The 18,530-nt window shown below is 39.9% G+C and overlaps 1 protein-coding gene across 2 annotated transcripts in view; it reads left to right on the top strand.

Moving 5' to 3' along the window:
- The window catches only part of ITGB1 (integrin subunit beta 1), a 41,568-nt gene extending 40,187 nt beyond the window's left edge, over window positions 1–1,381 (top strand). For both annotated transcript variants that reach the window (XM_065731466.1, XM_065731465.1), the window contains one exon: window positions 159–1,381. In XM_065731466.1, coding sequence (XP_065587538.1) covers window positions 159–224 — 66 coding nt within the window. In that variant the 3' untranslated portion in view covers window positions 225–1,381. The remainder of the gene's footprint in view (window positions 1–158) is intronic.
- The last annotated feature ends 17,149 nt before the right edge of the window (window positions 1,382–18,530 follow it).

Genomic DNA, 18,530 nt, shown 5'->3' with positions numbered 1-18,530 from the left:
CCTTTAAGTTGCTAGAGGGAAAACTAGCTTTACTTAAGCTGTTTGTGTACAAACAAAACGTGAATGAGTAATTTCTTTAAGTGAATGTTCATACTTGTTAAAAACACTGTGCTTTTTCACCTCTTTGAATGTTAACACTAATATTTTTATTTTTCTAGGGTGAAAATCCTATTTACAAGAGTGCAGTGACAACTGTGGTCAATCCTAAATATGAGGGAAAATGAACACTGCTTGTAGAACTTCACGACACTGTATGCAGCATAGCAATTTTTGTAGTCACAGTAAGATAGATTTAGGGCAAACTGCAGTGATTTTACTAATTCATTACATATAGGTTTGTTTTCCTGTTCAGGTTTTGAGAATGTACCATATGTAATTTTTTTTATTGTTTATTTTTAATTTCTTTTGCAAATAAAAATCAGTGCCAGGGATCTGACAAAAACAAACAAAAAACTTGAGACTGTGTAGCCTAGTCAGCTAAGGTCACATGGTGCCTTTTTGACCTTTTCCACTCCGTGCTGTGAATCTACATCTTCTACAGGGTGTGATAGTGCTTTGACAAGACTGGGAGGGAACTGGTTAAAGCAATCAGCATGAAGGCTCTGCCTAGACATTTAGTGTTAAAATGTGTAGCTTTACAGGGGAATCGGGGCTTGAGTTTGCAGGTATATTTAATCTCACGTAGCATGGAGCTGGTGAATTACTGGGCTTCTGCTTGCTAGACATATGATTAAGTAGACGGTAAGTTGAATGAGTTGGAAATGAGCAGTGTAAAAGGTGGGAAAAGTGTGAGCACGCTTACTTTTAATTTCTGTACTTGCTTATTGCTAGGGTATGGTTAAGATGAAAGGGTTTGGGAAGAATTCTAAGAAGGAAAAAAAATAGCTTTAAACATGTGCCATTACTGAAAAAGTTGCTGACCGGTAACTTGCTTCATTTTTCTTTGTAAATTCAAGCCCTGGTTGGGCAGTATCATGAAGTGCTTTACCAAGACATCCTCAGAACACATAAGGGCCTTACATCATACTGTGTCTTTCTTGTGTAACGTTTCTTTAGTCTGGTGCTTTGTCACACTCCTCATCTTTTTAACGTATTTGGTTGCGATTCTTTGTAATATTTTTGTATCGACACAAGCATTTTTTTTCTTTTTGGGCAGTCTTAGCTGTAAATTTGCCTTTGCCCTGTAGCTAAGATTGCGTAGTTTGTTATGTGACAAGTCACACATTTTTGCCATGTGCCATGTATATTCGCCTTTGACCATTCAAACTGCATTACAGTCATATTCTTGTTTTAAGTGCCTTTTTATTTTAACAGATGTTCACTTTTTACAGTGCTATTACTGAAGTTATTTATTAAATAAAAGTACCTTAAAAGACTTGCATCCTGTCTCTTTATCTTGTAGAAGTAGATCTCATTTAAAACAAAAGAAAAAAAGAGAACAGTGTCTGATCGGGCAAGAGGTAATAAACACTGGTAGGACAAAATATGTCCTCTAGATCAAATCTGAGAAGAGTTTAGGCATAGCTGATCTTGGCTAAAAGAAGTTATATGTATAAAATGCACTAAGGTCAGGGTGCAGCACAGTGCTCATTGCATGGAACAACTGTTGTAAAGCCACAGCATGTGTGCTAAAGAATTTCTGTTAATTAATACTGTTCTACCACATGGTTACTGTTGTTTCATGACACACAACAAATAAGAAAAATAATGGTTTTTTTTTTTCCTTATGAATGGAGCTGTTTTAAAAGTCGTTTTTACCTATTTCCATCTGAGCCGTGTCCCTGAAGTGTGTGTAGCTGAAGCATATTACACGTGTCCTCTCCCACACTTGTCCCCTAGAGAGGCAGCTGGAATTTGAGCCAATTACTGGGCAGCCCTGGTTGTGTAAGGACGGTTCTTGGCAGGATTGTGAGTATGTTGGTGTCCTCAAGTGGTTCAGTCTGCACCCGTGGCCGGAGCAGCACATGTACACCTGGCAGTGATGGGGGAGAGTGGAGATGCAAGGGCCAGCTGCTGGACAGGCTGAGTGCCTGAGCCCAGTCACTGCAGGGATGAACGCTGCATTCCTGTCTGTATTTCCCACTAATGGGCCTTCATTCTGCTTAGCCAGAAGAGGGAAATAGGATGAGGCCTCAGGTTCTGTTTGTATGTCTGTGAGTGCTGTTTTCTGTGATGTTGTGTGTGTGCTTATGCACGCAGTGTGTACACATTCTGTGCGACTGCATGTTTGCAGGGAATATGCACTTGGGCTCTCACTACTAGCTGGACCTGGGGACGTGGAGCTGCAGCAACCTCGCTTCCCTCGGGCTACTCGAGCTGGCAACAGGTATGGTTTTTGCAGGTTGCTGCAAACAAGAGCCAGGTCACACATCTGAAGAAGCAAAAGTTTAGCCTGCTATCGTTCATAACAAAATCCACAGTACTGCCCTGAATTACTTTTCACTTTGTGAATACTCTCTTGAATTGCCATTCCTAATAGCACCGAAACAGTCTGAGAGTGGTGTCTGGTCTGACCAAAAATAAGGAAACAGTGAGTGCTGCACTGTATGTACTTCTAGCGTTATCTGATCCTCTTGATATCCACTTCACAGAACTGCAACTTGACTCTGGTCTTAAGGGATGAGATCCGATTTTAGACATATGAATACTTGTCTTTCTTCATACTGCTTTGGTCATTTCCCCAATAAAAATGAATTTTCAGTAGCATCCTAACACCAAAATTAAGTGTATAAATCATGAAAACAACTGTACTTTTATTATCTTCTTTGCCAATTCTGCCTTTCCAAATATGCTATATACTTAACCCCTGCAAAACAACTGTTATCTTTTCATTCATATCACAATGTGACTGTGATTCTCATTGCAGTCTCTGTATCGTATTATCCTATTTTCTCAAATGTTTCAAAGAGCAAAAAGGAATTATGGTCAGATGTAGGACTGGGAATGACCCTGATTAAAGCACTCACAAAGTTCTCCTTCATTGGAATCCACCACAAGTCATAAAATAGTATGCTTGTTGCAATGCGATTGAGTAACCTGGGGAGAAGGTTGCAGCAAGAAGAGCTGTGTGAGAACGAGCTCTCTCCTCTTGGAGAAGTTCGCTTCTTTGGCTTGGGAGCTGTGAAAGCTTTCAGGCCCTTGCCTGAGCTGTGTTGTATGCATCCCTTCACCTGATGATCAGTGTCACTGGCCCTGACCTGCTAACTTGATTTCAAGCCATGACTTTGGACTTACTTTGCCATTACAGATTTGTCTGACTGGGACCATGGGACTGCTGGGTGAAGCTGTTTGCTGTCCCCAGCTCTGATTCTGACCAAGTACTCCACATCAGATCATTTCTCATTGTTTTGGACTTACCTGGTGACCTGTTTGTTGATCCTAATTACCAATACCAGGCTGGCTGCTTGCCTTGCTCACCTGCTGTTGGATTATGTTCCTCTGTGAAGGCACTGCCCTCGATGGTCTTACTGTCATTGTCATCTCCCAGATGGCCTTCCTTTGTGGAGTAGCCTACTCTTGCTGTGCCCTGGCACATATTTTCACTCTTCTTCTTCCATATCTTCCTCTTGCCTTCTTCCTATTTTTGATGTTGATCTGTCTTGCCTTCCTGGCATTTTATACCCACTAGACTTGAAGATGTCTTGTCTTTTTCCAGCTTATTTCAAGACTGTTCTTTTAGTTTTCATGAGTCTTTTTACTGTTTTCCTGCTCTCATTATTCCCTAGGGCAGCATCGATAGCCTTTTGCTCATCTTACATTATGTTCTCTCTCTATGCAATTTCATCAGCTGACACATCTTCAGTTATTGTCTCTATCCTAATGACTAATATAAATCAAGCTCAACATCATTAATTGTTCCCCCTCTGTCCTCTCAAATTATGTCATTTCAAGGTTTTATCAGCTTAAGAAAACTTGTAAAAAAGAGCTATCTTCCTTTCAAAAAGATTCAACATCTCTTCTAGAAGTATCTTTCTGGATACTCAGGTACCCAATCTCGGCAGAGTTAACAGTTTTCCTTCACATTAAAGGAAAAAAAAAAACAACACATTGCACTTGGCCTTATTAAACCTCACTGGGAGGCTCTCATGGGCCCACTTTTCAAGCCTGTCCAGGTCCCCCCAGATAGCATCCCTTCCTTATATTATATTGTCTGCACACTCAGCTTAGTGTCATCAGACTTGCTCAGGGTACATTCGATCCCAGTCCAAATCATTGATGAAGATGTTGCAGAGCACTGGTCCCAAGATGGACCCCTGTGGGACACTGCTCATGACTGGCTTCCACCTGGACGTAGAGCTGCTAACAACGGTCCTCTGGCTACAGCCATCCAGCCAATTCTGAAACACTGAAATGTCCACCCCTCAAATCCATCTCTCTCTGATTTAGAGATAAGGATAAGGTGAGGAACTATATCAAACGCTTTGCATGAGTCCAGGAAGATGAAATCAGTTGTCCTTCCTTGATCCACTGGTACCATCACAGAAGGCCATCAGATTGGTGAGGCACAATCTGCCCTTGTTGAAGCCATACTGGCTGTCTCAAATCAAAGCTCATATTAGATAGACTGCATACTTACCAAATTGAAGAAATACCTGAGCTGCTCATAAATTAGCCATGTACTGACAGAAGTCAGCTAGCACTAGTCAAGTACCACCAGCAATAGGCTCATTTTAGAATCTGTTGAAGGCAAAAAGCCATTTAGCAAGCACAAGACAAAGCTCACCACTGTAAGTGCACAAAGAAGTTGTCTCCTGTTATTGTTTCTGGTACATTTAGGAAGACAGAAATAATGTCTCTGGAAAAAAAAAGAAAAGAAATAAAGAAATAAAACTTAGAAGTCTTATTTGTGAGAAAACAGAAAGATCTGATGAAAACTAAGGACAATAATTTTCTTAATATTTGTAACATATATAAACAGCTTCTATTAAGAGTACGAGAAGCCAAAAGTGCTATGGGTAAAGACTGATAGAGCCAGTAATGTTTTTGTTTTGTGCTGTTAAGATCTGTGCAAAGCAGATGTTTGAAAACAAAATAAACCAACACTCACCAAACAAGCACACCACAGTACTTAATGAATATTATGTAAAAAAGGAAGAACCAAGGAAGGAAAGTCATGATTACAGTCCCGTTTCCTGCAGCAGCTGTTTCCTGCCATCATCAAGGTGCACCATGGGTGTGTAAGGGTAAGTGCTGTGACCGACTGAAATGCTTACTGCTGTCTCATAGGCAAATGCAACAAAACTATTCCTAATCCATGCTGTCAGACTGAATTGCTTTCTTTGTCAGTTGGGTCACAGACAAATATCTTTGCATTGATTCTGTTTTCATACCACCTTGGAAAGGTTTGAATATTTTTTCAGACAGGCTGAGGGCTGTAGAAAACTAAAATGTTCATCTCCACAGGCACAATTATAGCTGGGAGAGAGAGCTAATGATGGAAATTCTCTTATTCCCCAGAAGTGTCAGTGTGATATTGCCCATTTCTGGTAAGGAAAAGCAATAACAACAGCATTAGGCTGGAAGAAGAGACCCAGTTAATATCAGTATATCAGACCAATATAAAAATACTCCTTAGATGCTGCAGAAGGCTTTTGTCTTAATGGATATATTGCTCACAAATTAATAAACTCAAGCACTTTCAAGCTCATTTTTCTTAGTAACTCTCAGCACACTTTCCTCTTGCTTTAGATCTCCCTATACAATGTGGAAACAGCCAATATATCCCTTCCCCTTCTGGGTCCCTTCTGGTATGAAGAAGACAGGCGCAATAACTTCCTGTGTTTTCTTAAAGCTTTCCCTGGTCTGCTCAGACAGAAGGCCCTCGCTGTGCAGTTTCTCACTCAAACAAAGCAACTCACAGAAAGCTACAGGTTATTACATTAATACTGCTTCTTATATCCAATTTGTGTGTTAAACAAAGTGTGTGTGTGGGGGGGGGGGGGGGGGAAGCAAGTAAATATCAGTGAAAATGAGGTAAGAATTTAGGTCAGAATTGGAACTGAAGAGTTTAGAACCAATCTACGCAGAAGAGCGAACTCTAACTAGAAGAGCTCAGGGAACTCACCAGAATGACATTTTAAGTGCCATATGGGATGTAATGTCGTGCTGTAGTGTGATCACACGAAGGCATCCTATGCTGAATCTTCAGTGATAGCTGGCAGCACGCAACCGAGGGAGAGTACAGAACTGCTACATATGGAACTCATTCTGACACGAATCTCCACCTCCTTGTAAGCCTCAACCAAATGTACTGAAGCCAGTGCTGAGAAGTTAAACCCAGTTCTGTGTTACACTGTAAAAGAGATCAACACATTGTGAGGAATGTGGCACTATGATACGGATTTTCAACAACACAAAAATGTGAAGAAAGTGGATAAGCAGGAAAATGTAGTGTTTATTTTGAAGAGTAGGCATTTTTGCTTTTGTAGTAACTGTGCATTGTCATGGTGTATGTAAGACTCTCTCTGTATATATATAGAAGCAATATAGCAGAGAATACAGAATATTGTGTACTTAGGTTCAGGATAATTTTAAATCAAAATCTTCCTATGTGAAAAGTAATGATATGACAATATTAAAAAGTATTTAGTACATTTCAGGTTATGGACAAACTTTCATAACCAAATGAGAAATCAGAAACCCATACTCAGCTCCAGAACGATCACAGTGTTGCAAGAGGATCCCATTTTCCTAAAGTGGTAAAACTGAAAGAGCTGTCAGGCATTTCTGGTTGGATTGGCCAACTCAGGCTTCAAGCTGCCTCAGCACCACGATAAACACAGCGGTAACACTTCGGGGCTTTTGGCTGTTCTGTTTATCATGCAAATGAGGGCATATACGTTTTCTGTCTGTATCGGATTTTAATTTATTTGCTGTACAGTTTTTGTAAATATTAATTTTTAAACTAAAATCACAGTTCAGTTTGAGCCAAAGGGATGTGATAGGGATATGTGATTACTCATAGCCCTTCTATATTGTGCCATCATGAGTCAAGGTATTCTGTGTGAGTATAGCTGCCAGTGTTGTATTCAGTGTTACTGTATTTATGGAAAACCCCTCTAAAGTTGCAGGCATTCACCACTTTTAAAATACTGATAAGTCAAAGACACCTTAACATCAACACGATAAACTGTAAATGAAAAAAAAAAAGGGGGGGGGGGAAGTATTCTAAGGCTTTCCTTTTTACACTTTCACAGCAAATGGAAAGTATTTCCTACCTTAAAAAAGGTAAATAAATAAATCTGAGTAATAAGTTTTAAGTAAATCAAGATAATGGACAAATTAAGTAAATCGCTATCTGACTTCTTAGAGCCTGCCTAAATTCCCTTTTTTCATCTCACTAAATGTATTTGTTATTGTGACGACCACTGCACTGTGAATAGTGCCCCTGCAGCTGTTTTGGCAGACACTTCAATCTGTTCGCTTATTAAGGCCGTAGAGAGCAACTCTGAAAACAATCCGTGTGGAAACCGAGGAAGATGTCCTCGCACCCACTGAGGCAGAGGACACACGGTCCGAGTGCCCTCCCGCTTCAGCCGGGAGGGGCGGCTCGGCGTGAGCCCGCCATCGCGCGAAGGCTGCCGAGGGAGCGGCTCCCGGCTTCTGCCTCAGCTGATTCCCGCCCAGTCCGCCCCACAACACCCAGCGCCGAGCGAGGCGGCCGCGGGCACGGAGCTCTAACGGCAATGGCCGCCGCCTGGCGGGCCCCGGGGGAACAACGCGTTAGCTGAAATCTAACTAGCGCCCCTTGGGGTGTACGGTACGTTCTCGTTAAGAGTGTTCCGCTCCAGGGAGGGAGAAATCATCTCTGAGGAAACAGAGAGCCCATCCTTGCCATAAAGTCCATAACAAACTGGAGTAGCATTTGCGCAGCAGACTGGGGAAAGCACGAGCAAATGCTGGTGGTTAAAGTTCAAAAAATACAAGGATATACGAACACCTACAGCTGTGTATGTTCATTTCATGCACCTCCTCTTCATTGCAGGATATATTTTCTAGGGCATATGTCATGAAACGAGATGAATACGATCATTTTTTAAAAGGTATTGACACTGAATAGCTTGTGAAACCACACTGACTATGTATTTGTACTTCACAATTAATGCAGCGAGGAGCATAATCATTAGCAAACTGCTAGCCCGCCCCATTGTGTAACAGTGAACTTACACATAAAGATGTATTGTTGTATGGTCGAGACTTTGCAGGTTAGGAAATAGCATAAATAACTTTTCAAGCTAAATGTTAATTCCTGCTAATTCTCTGTGCTTTACACATCTTAAAGTCTCATAGAAAAACTAATATGTTATCCTGTAGCTGAAAATTCTTCACTTTACAAGATGGGAAACCCTTGACCAGCACATACAAGTTTCATTTTGTATTGATACACATTCATATAATGTTGACAGACATTACATAGCTTTCAAGTCATGCTTTGGAAATGGATTATTAATTCCTCATGACTTCTTCGTCTTTACAGTGCAAGTCTCCACCATGAATACTTTACAAATGTGAAATCACGTGTTTTCAAAGATGATGAGTGAGGTCATGGTGTTATTTTACACATGAGCATAATGAGACCAAAGTCAGAAGTGCTGACGCGTTTTGAGGTCCAATATGAGCTAGTAAAGCATTAATTCTTCTGATGTTAGCACTTGGTATACTCCAAACAGGATTCCCACAGTCTTCACATGCACATAGGAATGTAAACTCCCACTACAAATCATGACATTTCCAAAGTGTACCTTCCACCTGTTTTCCAAGTTCTGTATCAGGGCCAGGATCATACAGGAGGTGAGAAATTCAGTCCTATTTGCGGATTATTCAGCTGGCTTAATCCTTCCATTTTCTGAGGCACTTTTCTGCCTCATTCACTGCACAATCAGTTTGCATATTCTGAAAACGAATGAGCTGGAAATATCAGATGCAAATTCATTCCCTGAGGATGATGCTTCATGTGCTGAAGGAAGCAAGGAACTTGTAAGAAAAGTACTAAGTGACCCCCTATTAGAGACTTACACTAATTTACTTTTATCAAAGTTCTCCAAATGAAGGTTGCACAGACAATTCTTCTGGAATAAGAATCCTCAGCTCAAAACTTCAGCAGTCCTTTAAAACTGGGCTTCTGTGTTGTTTGGAGAGTTCTATTCATATCAAAGCAAAAGAAAAACATTTTGTAAAAAGGATGGAGATACAGATATACACTCTGCTCTCTGCCTCTCCCCTCTGGACATCTAATCAGCAGAAATGTTCTACCCTGCACAGATTCTGAACAACACTGGAGTGTTCAGATTGGCCACACAGATGTCTGCCCAGTAACTTGTTGCTGCTTTCCACCCACAGAAACCAGAAGAGAAGTCACATATCATTTCAAATTTTCACATCTATTTGCTGAAAGCAAATGCATATATTGACTCCAAGAATTACAGATTAATTCCAGGCTCTCAGAGAGGTTTCTCCTTCCTCTTTAGCCATTGTACTTTGTTTTTCTCCTCTTAATCAAGTTCTCTCTGTCTTCTCTAACCGCAGCTGCCTAGCAGAGTTGCATTCCAGTCAGGCTGCACCTGCACACCCTCCGCACATCAGGGGCTGAACAAGGAGAATCTCAAACATTATCCACAATCTTAGTCTTAGCACCACAGAGGCTTTTAATATCATAACAGAAATGTTGGAATTTCTGCTGAGCTCTAACCATCCAGACTAAACTACAGTTTTGTTAGCCAGCGGGGAGGAGAAATAGGAACAGGGCTACAGAAACAGCTGTTGTAAGGATCTGATGGGTGGAGTACCTACAGGAGGCAGCAGAATAAGCATCTAATTAATACACGGTATGTAGGAGCTATGTGGAAATGAAGAACTCTACATATAGATGCAATTTTCCTAAAATTAATAAGCCGTACAAGAATTGAATGTGGAGGCAATAAATTTGGACAGTTGATAGGTACAAATAAGAGACACCTAGTGGTTTTTATTGAACAGATGGGAATTGTTTTTTTCAGGAGCCTATTTTGTCAAAATTTGATGCCTGTAATAAAAACAGCAAATACACTTCATTATATCAGAGTGGTTTTGCTGCCAAATTCCAAGCCCCTTCTCCAAAATGTGGTGATACTAGACCTTAGAGTTCTGAAATCTCTGTACCAAGGAAATTAAATGTGAAAAATGTGGTATATAGTGGGAACTATAAGCCACCAAGACTGACCTTCGTATTGGGAATGCTGGTAGAAAGTACTATAGTATCGAATGCCAGGTGGATAAATATAGTGTATGTGGGGAAAGTCATCATCACTTCTCTAGCTGGAAAATAATGCACATTGGGAAAATAAATGCAATTACATATATATGAAGTAATTAATAATGCTTCCTTCCTCTCCCCTCAAAAAAAGGAAGACGTGGACATTATTGTGGGTAGTTCTCCGAAGAGAATCAACTCTTAACACTACATGTATAATGTAAAAAACCTGTTGGAAAATGGAAATAAAAATCAGCAGAAAAAAGCAAGCAAAGAAAACCAAAATTCAGCAGAAAACATCATTATCTTGCTGTATGCACGAGTGGCATGGCCGCACCTTGACTACTACTCTACTTTAGGTACTACTGGCTCGGAATGAAAAATAGAAAAGTGCAGAGAAAGATGACAAAGATAAAAACAGGCATTAAACTGCATTATTCAGCTCAAGTCACAAATTCACTTTTAGTAGGTCAGATTCCTTCTTATCCAACAGATATGGTAATGGTACAGGATTATGAATGACTGGAGAAGGAGTTAAAAAATGTTATTTGTCATTTATGAAATTGAAGAAATGGGACAAAATGTTAGATTGATCAACCATTTACAATTAAAGTCAAATTGGAAATTATTAGATATTACAGAAATGAAAAATATTAATGGTTTTTTAACATTGTGCACAAGTTCATCAAGTTTATTTCAGTTGATGACTAATAAGCATTGCAAACCCTATGTGAACACCAGCTCTGGAAATCCCTTTCTCGCCACCTGCCAGAAGATGAGCACACATACCACCACAAGGATCATGCTATACTTGACCTGTTTCCTGTTCTCTTCCCTGCTGTCATTAGCAGCAGCAGCAGCCTGACATTTCTTTTCGCCCTCTTGCTGTTCTTATGTTCTTGTGTTACTAAGCAATATTAGCATAGCAAGACTCTACCAAATAAACAAGAAACGCTTTCACCGATCTGCATGTGGCCTAGATTCTTTGCTTTTTTCAGTTTTCACTAATTGTATGCTTGCTAGGTTTTCACATCAAAGAAAATATTTCATTGAAATGCTCTCCTGTTCCCTTCCACCCAGAACCACCTATTTATGGAGTCACCTTGCTCTGCAAGCTTCAAACTCTGGTTTCTTCTTCTATGTTACTTAGCAGAAATAGTAAGCTTGTCTGTCAGAAAATACATTTTACTTTTACATTGCATTTTATGGGCTTTTGAACTTCTCCAATTCTACAAATGTGGTGAAATTCATATGAGAAAGCATTCATTTTATGCAAACCCATGAGTAACTCAGGATAGGATCCCAAACAGACAAATGAATTGCTATTGCAGTGATAAGGCCAGAAAAAATCTACCCCTAAAACTGATGGCACTCAGTTAGAAAATCATTTGAGTTATAAAAACTTAAGGATTCTGGAAGTCATGAAAGAACAGAAGCCTGTTCTCCACCATAGATCTATTTTTTGCATAATTATTTTTCTTCAATGCGGGTATTAACATGATGTCTCTGTCCTAATGAAATTAGTAAGAGCTGAATATATTTAAATACATACATATCACTGTGTGAGCTCACAAAACCCTGTCTGAAGTTCAACATTAATTATGCATACAACAGTAGACTGACAAATAGGATTGAAACTGGCTGGCAGGTTCAAGAAATGAATGCACAAGCCTGATTTCCCTGTGAAACCTGATACAGAGCCCTCTGAGAACTTTAAGGGGAGAGCTGTACTGAGCTCTGGACCCTAGTGTAATGAAAATGAGTGAAGGGAGTGAAAAGCTGTGTGAGGAAAGTAGCCTCAGAAACACTCAAGGAAACAAAGAACTCCAAGAGAGACCCCAAGGTGTCATCACTCTGAATGGGAAAGACTTCTTGCTGAAATAGCAGATTTCTGAAATTCAGAAGCACAAAATCCTGTGCTCATATAGCAAGCAACATGTTCAGTGATGAATCAATGGTTTGAAATAGATGACAGATGCTGTCTAAATACCAGTCTCCCTCAAGACAGAAGGCCTCTGGAAGCACAGTACTCAAGTACTGTGTTCAGTCCAAAGAAGAGCAACAAAGCCGTGGAGGGTCTGAAGCACAAGTCTTATGAGGAGCAGCTGAGCGAGGATTGTCAAGTCTAGAGAAGAGGAGGCTCGAGGGAGACCTCATTGCTCTCTACATCTTCCTGACAGGAGGTTGTAGGGAGATGGGAGTTGGTCCCAGGTAACAGCGATAAGGTGAGAGGGAATGGCCTCATTTTGCAACAGAGAAGGATACTAAGAAAGATTTATTCTCAGAAAGAGTGGTGAGGCATTGGCACAGGCTGCTCAGAGAGGTGGCAGAGTCACTGTCCCTGGAGGTGTTCAAGAAAAGGGTGGATGGATGTGGCACTGCCTGACATGGTCTAGAGCAGTCACAAGCATGGGCTGATGGCTGGACTAGATGAGCTTAGTGGTAGCTCTATGATTCTATGATATCATTAGAGAGAAAAAAAAATCTTAGCAATTTACAGTATAGTAATAGCAATAAAGTAAGAATATCAATGAGAAAATAGGTATAAATTATATATTTGAATGTGGGATTATACCAGTTTGATCTACAGTTCTTTGATTTTCTAATTATTCACTGAACTTGTTGCTGTAAGGATCCTGCTTTGAAAAATGGTTTTGAATTAAAGTACTGAAATTACAAGTATTGAAACAAAGAATTTGAATGTTATATGCAATTCATCAAAAACATTTAGTTTAAGTATTGTTAATATTTCATGAATTATGTAAAGTTAATGTATTACAACAATCTAATATTATACTTGCAGAAAGGACTCTACCTAAAGTCTTCTAAGGCAACTGTACAGAATAAAAGTACTAATGAACACCTGAGTGTTATTACTCTGAAGAACAAGGAAGAGGAAACAAATTATATTACAAGCAAGTTCACAAGTCTAGAGATCTCCAATAGTAAAACTGCACCAAAGATAAGATTTAATATGATAAAAAACATTATTATCTAATCCCTTCCAAGAAGGGCTAACAGTTTTAGGACAGCTTTAATGATGATAAGATAGAATATTCTTAAGGCTGATAAAATAGAATGATCTGAAGATTTCTTGTCTTTCAGCAAGTAGTGCTTCATTTAGGAAAACAAACTTTTACTCACAGATTTTCTAAAGTAACTTTTTTGTTGTTTTTTGTATTTCCAAGTTATAGAACTTATATAAATACAGTTAGTCCCAGGAGAATTCTTGCAACAAAACTTCATTCTTTTTTTCTTTCTTTAAAGCTGTTAATAGTGTAGCAATAAAGTCCCTTTATTCTGTTGTAGGCTCAGTGGTGTCCCAAGCCTGTTCACTGTGCTGTTGGTTAAATGAGGAAATTCAATGTAGCATCAATAGGTTAACTAGCAATTGATCAAAGTAAGCAATTGATCCAGTAAGTACTGAGAAAGATGTGTTGAGAGTGAGAAGAATCACTTTTGACTCAGAAAATTAAATGAAATTAAAGTGAAGCAAACCCAGGTAAGGTGCTTTTTTGCACTGGGACAACCATTTATAACTATACTCTGACAAATGTCTCAAGTCCACCTGAAATAAAGGCCTATGCTGAAGTTTGATAAAAAGCCTGACAGAAGAGCTGTCATGTGTAAAAATTATTGAGCTCAATTCCATTGTGAGTTCATAGCTCTTGTGAAATTCCTTATAAAGTACTCCAAGCAAAATGCATTATCGTTGTTCGTAGTTCACTTTAATACTTCACAACAATTATGAGGAAATATAAATGGTGGTGAAGCTACCTAATATTGGTGCAAAGCTTTGTCATCAGTTTCTTCATGTTAAAGCAAAAAATGCTGCATCTCATCTTGCATGAATTCATTTAACTTGTTATCTTACAGCTGATACGAAAGACTCCCTGCTTGTTCTCCCAGTGCCTCTCATACAAATTATCTCTCTGTGCTTAAGTGTTTTGGTTATTCCTAGATATCTCAAGCAACAAATATTCAGTAGGTACTTCACTGGTTTTTAACATTTTGTTTTCATATCAAGTAACTGTAGTGTGCACCTGGGTATCATCACCCACTCCCACACAGCTGCAAGGCCCTCATGAAAGTTTTTTGTTGAAATAATGTTGCTGTATGCTGCTAAATACTGGAGAAAGGACATCAGGGTCCACATTAGAATTGAAATTGAGGGGATGAGAAAGCTGCAGTCCAGTCAGAACTCAACAGTCAATATTTAGGTGCAAGAATTAGGGAAACAACTGTGGAAAAGGACCAGGAAATGGAATTTTCAAAGCTGTTACCTGTCACAGTATGTGTGGGTCACACTATTGCACCAGGCAATAGCAGCACAGAAGATGAGCTACACAGCTCTCCCATGCACTCCGTCCACCTAGCAACTCTAGGACACGTGATAGCTGAACTAAACACCAAACTGCAAACTGTCTTTCATCAGCTGTAGTTATTATCGCTGTCAAGCCAAACTACTGAGCCAACATAAAATCAGTGGTGCATGGATGGACAGAGAAAAATGAGACAAAGTGGGACAAAGCCCAAGTCATAATTCTTGAGCCATGTGGTCCTTTTGTCATGCCTAGCTGCCAAAAAAGACTGGATTTTTTACTAGCAATCAAGGATATAAGAAACACAGTAAATTCAGCAAGCATGCATTGGGGCAAAAAAGACCACTTTATCATAGGTTAAAACACATTCAACAGTCACAATTTCATTGCTATTTTGGATTAATAAGACACTATATAATTATAGCAAAGTAAATGTTCTTCTCATTACTTTTTTTTACAGGACTGATGTTAAAAAGAGTCTGAATACCTGAAGCCAGTGCTTGACACTCCACAGCCATACATACAGCAGGACAATTAACGCTGCTAGGCATCAAAACGGCTTAAAGCACCTGTAACACCTTACGGTTCACAATGTGTCTTTGGGTTAAACTGCTGCAATACACACACTGACAACAATTCTCCAGGTGGATTCTTGAGATTGCTTCATACACTTTTGCGTTCCTACAGTCAAGGGAGAATTCTCAGCCTGCTTTTCCTGCAGCCCAGCAGGATGAACACATTTCCCATTTCAGGGCTGTTCTTTAATCTCCTACGGTCAGATGGCCAAGAGTTAGACAAAGAGTTTTTAAACTAAAAAAAACCATGAAAACTGGTGCTGTAAAATCTCTCTTATTTTCCTTTGCGTCTCAGCAGTACCTTCCTCACCTCTCTGAGTCATCATCAAAAGCTCAATAAATCATGTTTGGGTATTTGATTTTTTTCGTTCCTTTAAACAAGGAAGTCAAAAAGACAAATGTTGTTCCTTAGATAACCTCATTTACCTTCAAGGCTTGGTGCAGCTGTGAAAAAGGAGTAATCACCTGAAGGAGTTCTTTGAATTTTCCTAGAGGAAATCAAAACATGCAATGCACAGAACTTCCAAACCAAAGATATTAACATTTGCTTCTTTCAGAGCAGACTGAAAGATTTCTCAGAGTAAGACTGAAGGAGGAAGGAGGACAAAGTTAAAGCACATCGGGCTGCTGTAGCTGTCACAGTAGTGGTGACACGGCTGTGCCACCTGGGGCACCTGGCAGGGTGGGGACAGCCATGGCTGCCTCCTGTGGGAGTCTCCAGCCGCCTTTATTTTGAGGGTGACTCTCATCAGCAGTCGCATCTACATTCCTTCCTCCTTATGCATAGCATAAGGAAGGAGAAGGGACTGAGACTGGCTGAAAAATGTACTTAGGGGACATCAGTAGCTATTTGGGAGTTGTGATCTCTGCACTTAGGAGCAAATGAGAATTTTCAGTCAGACTAAAGCACACTGCTACTTCCCCATCCACTTGTAACTGTAAGCTCAGAGCATAATGTTATTCTACACTTTAAGCATGCTGATCTGCCAAATAAGTTAAAATTCTAGGAGCCTGTGACTCCTATCCTCTAAGCAGAAGAAAGTGCCAAAGGCATAAGATTTAGAGACATGGTGTTGCAAATGGAAAGAAAGGGAAAACTCATATGGGAAAAGAACAGAAGAGAGATTGTGGAATGGGAAGAGATTAAATAGAAAGTTGTGCAAGAGATGAAAAAAATGACAGAGCTTCATACAAGAGCACGCAGGGCATGCAGCAGCCCTGAGGACTGAGGGTACTCAGGGAATCTGGCTGGAGATAGAAGTAAGGGGCACCCACATCATCTGGTGGATAACAGGTGGAGAAACAGATCCCAAGTAGCCTGGGTACCACTGGCATGGTCAGGAAGATTATTTGTAAACGTAGATCTGACCTGAGTGAGGATTGGAGAGGTACAGTCAGTGCTCGGTGTATGCCCTGAGCACACTGACCAGCTGACAGCAGCTTAGACAGAAGTGGAAATGGGATAAAAAAATAACAGTGGATTAATCTGTCTGAAGAGCAAGATATGAATGTATTCCGTGACAAGACCAGAAGTCAGAAAGGAAGACATTCACTGGCACAAAGTGCAGCAGAGGAGAAAGTCAGGACAAAGAGAAGCACCAGGAATGAAACCAGGGGAGCACCTGATAGCACAGGAGTACGCTGAGCAGTGATGGACAGCTGTTATCCTAACTCTAACACAGCCTAACACCAGACTGGGAAAAATCCAAAATCTGTGGCCAGCTTCTAGCAAATAGGGCTTGCTAGGCCCTCACTCACAGTATCACAGAATCATAGAATCGTTAAGGTTGGAAAGAGCACTAAGATAACCTAGTCCAACCATCAGCTCATGCCTGTGACCACTCTAGACCATGTCACTCAGAGGCACATCCATCTTTTTCTTGAACTCCTCCAGGGATGGTGACTCCACCCCCTCCCCACACAGCCTGGGCTAATGCCTCCCCACTCTTTCAGATAATAAATTTTTCTTAATATCTGACCTGAACCTCCCCTGGCACAAATTAAGGCCATTACCTATCGCTGTTACATGGGAGAAGAGAACAATTCCTACATCCCTACAACTTTCTTTCAGGTAGTTGTAGAGAGCAATGGGGCCTCCCCTGAGCATCCTCTTTTCCAGACGGAACAATCCCAGTTCCCTCAGCTGCCTCTTATAAGACTTGTGCTCTAGACCCCTCACAGCTTCATTGTACTTACTGAAGAGACAGGATGCAGCTGGACTTGTGCAGGTTTTGCCCAGCCAAAAGAAAGGCAGCCAGACACATCATTATAGTCTATATTTCAGTGTGTGATCAGCTATATAGCTATAAAAGACTCAGCTGAGGTGGGAATCCATTTACATTTTATATTTAGTTTAATAGTTGAATGACAAAAATAGGAATATTTTTAATGCAAAGAATTTCAGCTCCTAAGGAACGTGTACTAGAATAGATACCTTCACTGACCAGTCGGTATCTTGTTATTTGCTTCCCTTAAAACAAAACAAAACTGTATTATTTGAGGCTAAGCTACATCAGGAGAAATTTTGGTGGATATTCATAAGATAAATGCTGGAGTTTTATGATGACAAAAGAAATTCCATGCTAGTTCTAAAACCAAAGAGATATTTGACATAAGAAAGGAATACACAGCTAAGTAGATAAAGCATGTATTTATGAACTGTTAAGTTCCTCTCTCTCTCTTTTATTTACCAACTGATAACATACCTCTTTTAAGTTGACCTTTGTATGTAAGACAAACCAAAAGGATTTTTCCTGCTTTATACCAGAGAATGAATCAGATTTCTGCACTGCTTAACGGATGTCAGCAAGGATACAAAAAACAAACAAACAAACAAAAAAAAAAACCACAAAGAATATTTGTTCAGAAAAATTAGGAATACAAGAAAGGGTTTAAGAAAGTATATGTGAAATAAATACATACATACATACATACATACATTAATAAATGAATAAGAAGCGAGAAGAAAAAGCCTGTAGGTATTACACTGCTCCTGAGCTGTTGGAAATGTTATAGCTGGTAGTAATAAAGCAGAAGAGCAGGTATGTCAAATAGGCCATTTCATGTTTGAGAATATGATGACGTAAAAGTGCCAGAGGATGTACATGAGCTATTTTATTTTCCAGCAGCAACAAATGACACTACGAAAATAAACAGCTACTGGATTCTGATGTCTTAAAATAATTAAACCTTTCTTGTTTGCATCCTGGAAATCCAGATGAACTGACCAATAAATGCCCTGAGCTTGCTGACCAGAGTTTATGCTGTGTGATCCTAGTTACTCAGTGAAAAGCACCCAAACAGAAATAGTGTTATCTATAAAAAAGCACAACAAGGAAAATAAGCTGAAGCTTTTATGACTGCTGTTGATAGTTTTGCTGAATCTCAGATTGTAAAGGGCATCAG

This window comes from Cyrtonyx montezumae, unplaced genomic scaffold, assembly GCF_038088225.1.
Source record: "Cyrtonyx montezumae isolate F1298 unplaced genomic scaffold, pur_monq_1.0 scaffold_14, whole genome shotgun sequence".
Taxonomy (NCBI): Eukaryota; Metazoa; Chordata; class Aves; order Galliformes; family Odontophoridae; genus Cyrtonyx; species Cyrtonyx montezumae.
Note: the sequence above shows the minus strand (reverse complement) of the source record. Positions and strands in the feature narration are given on the sequence as shown.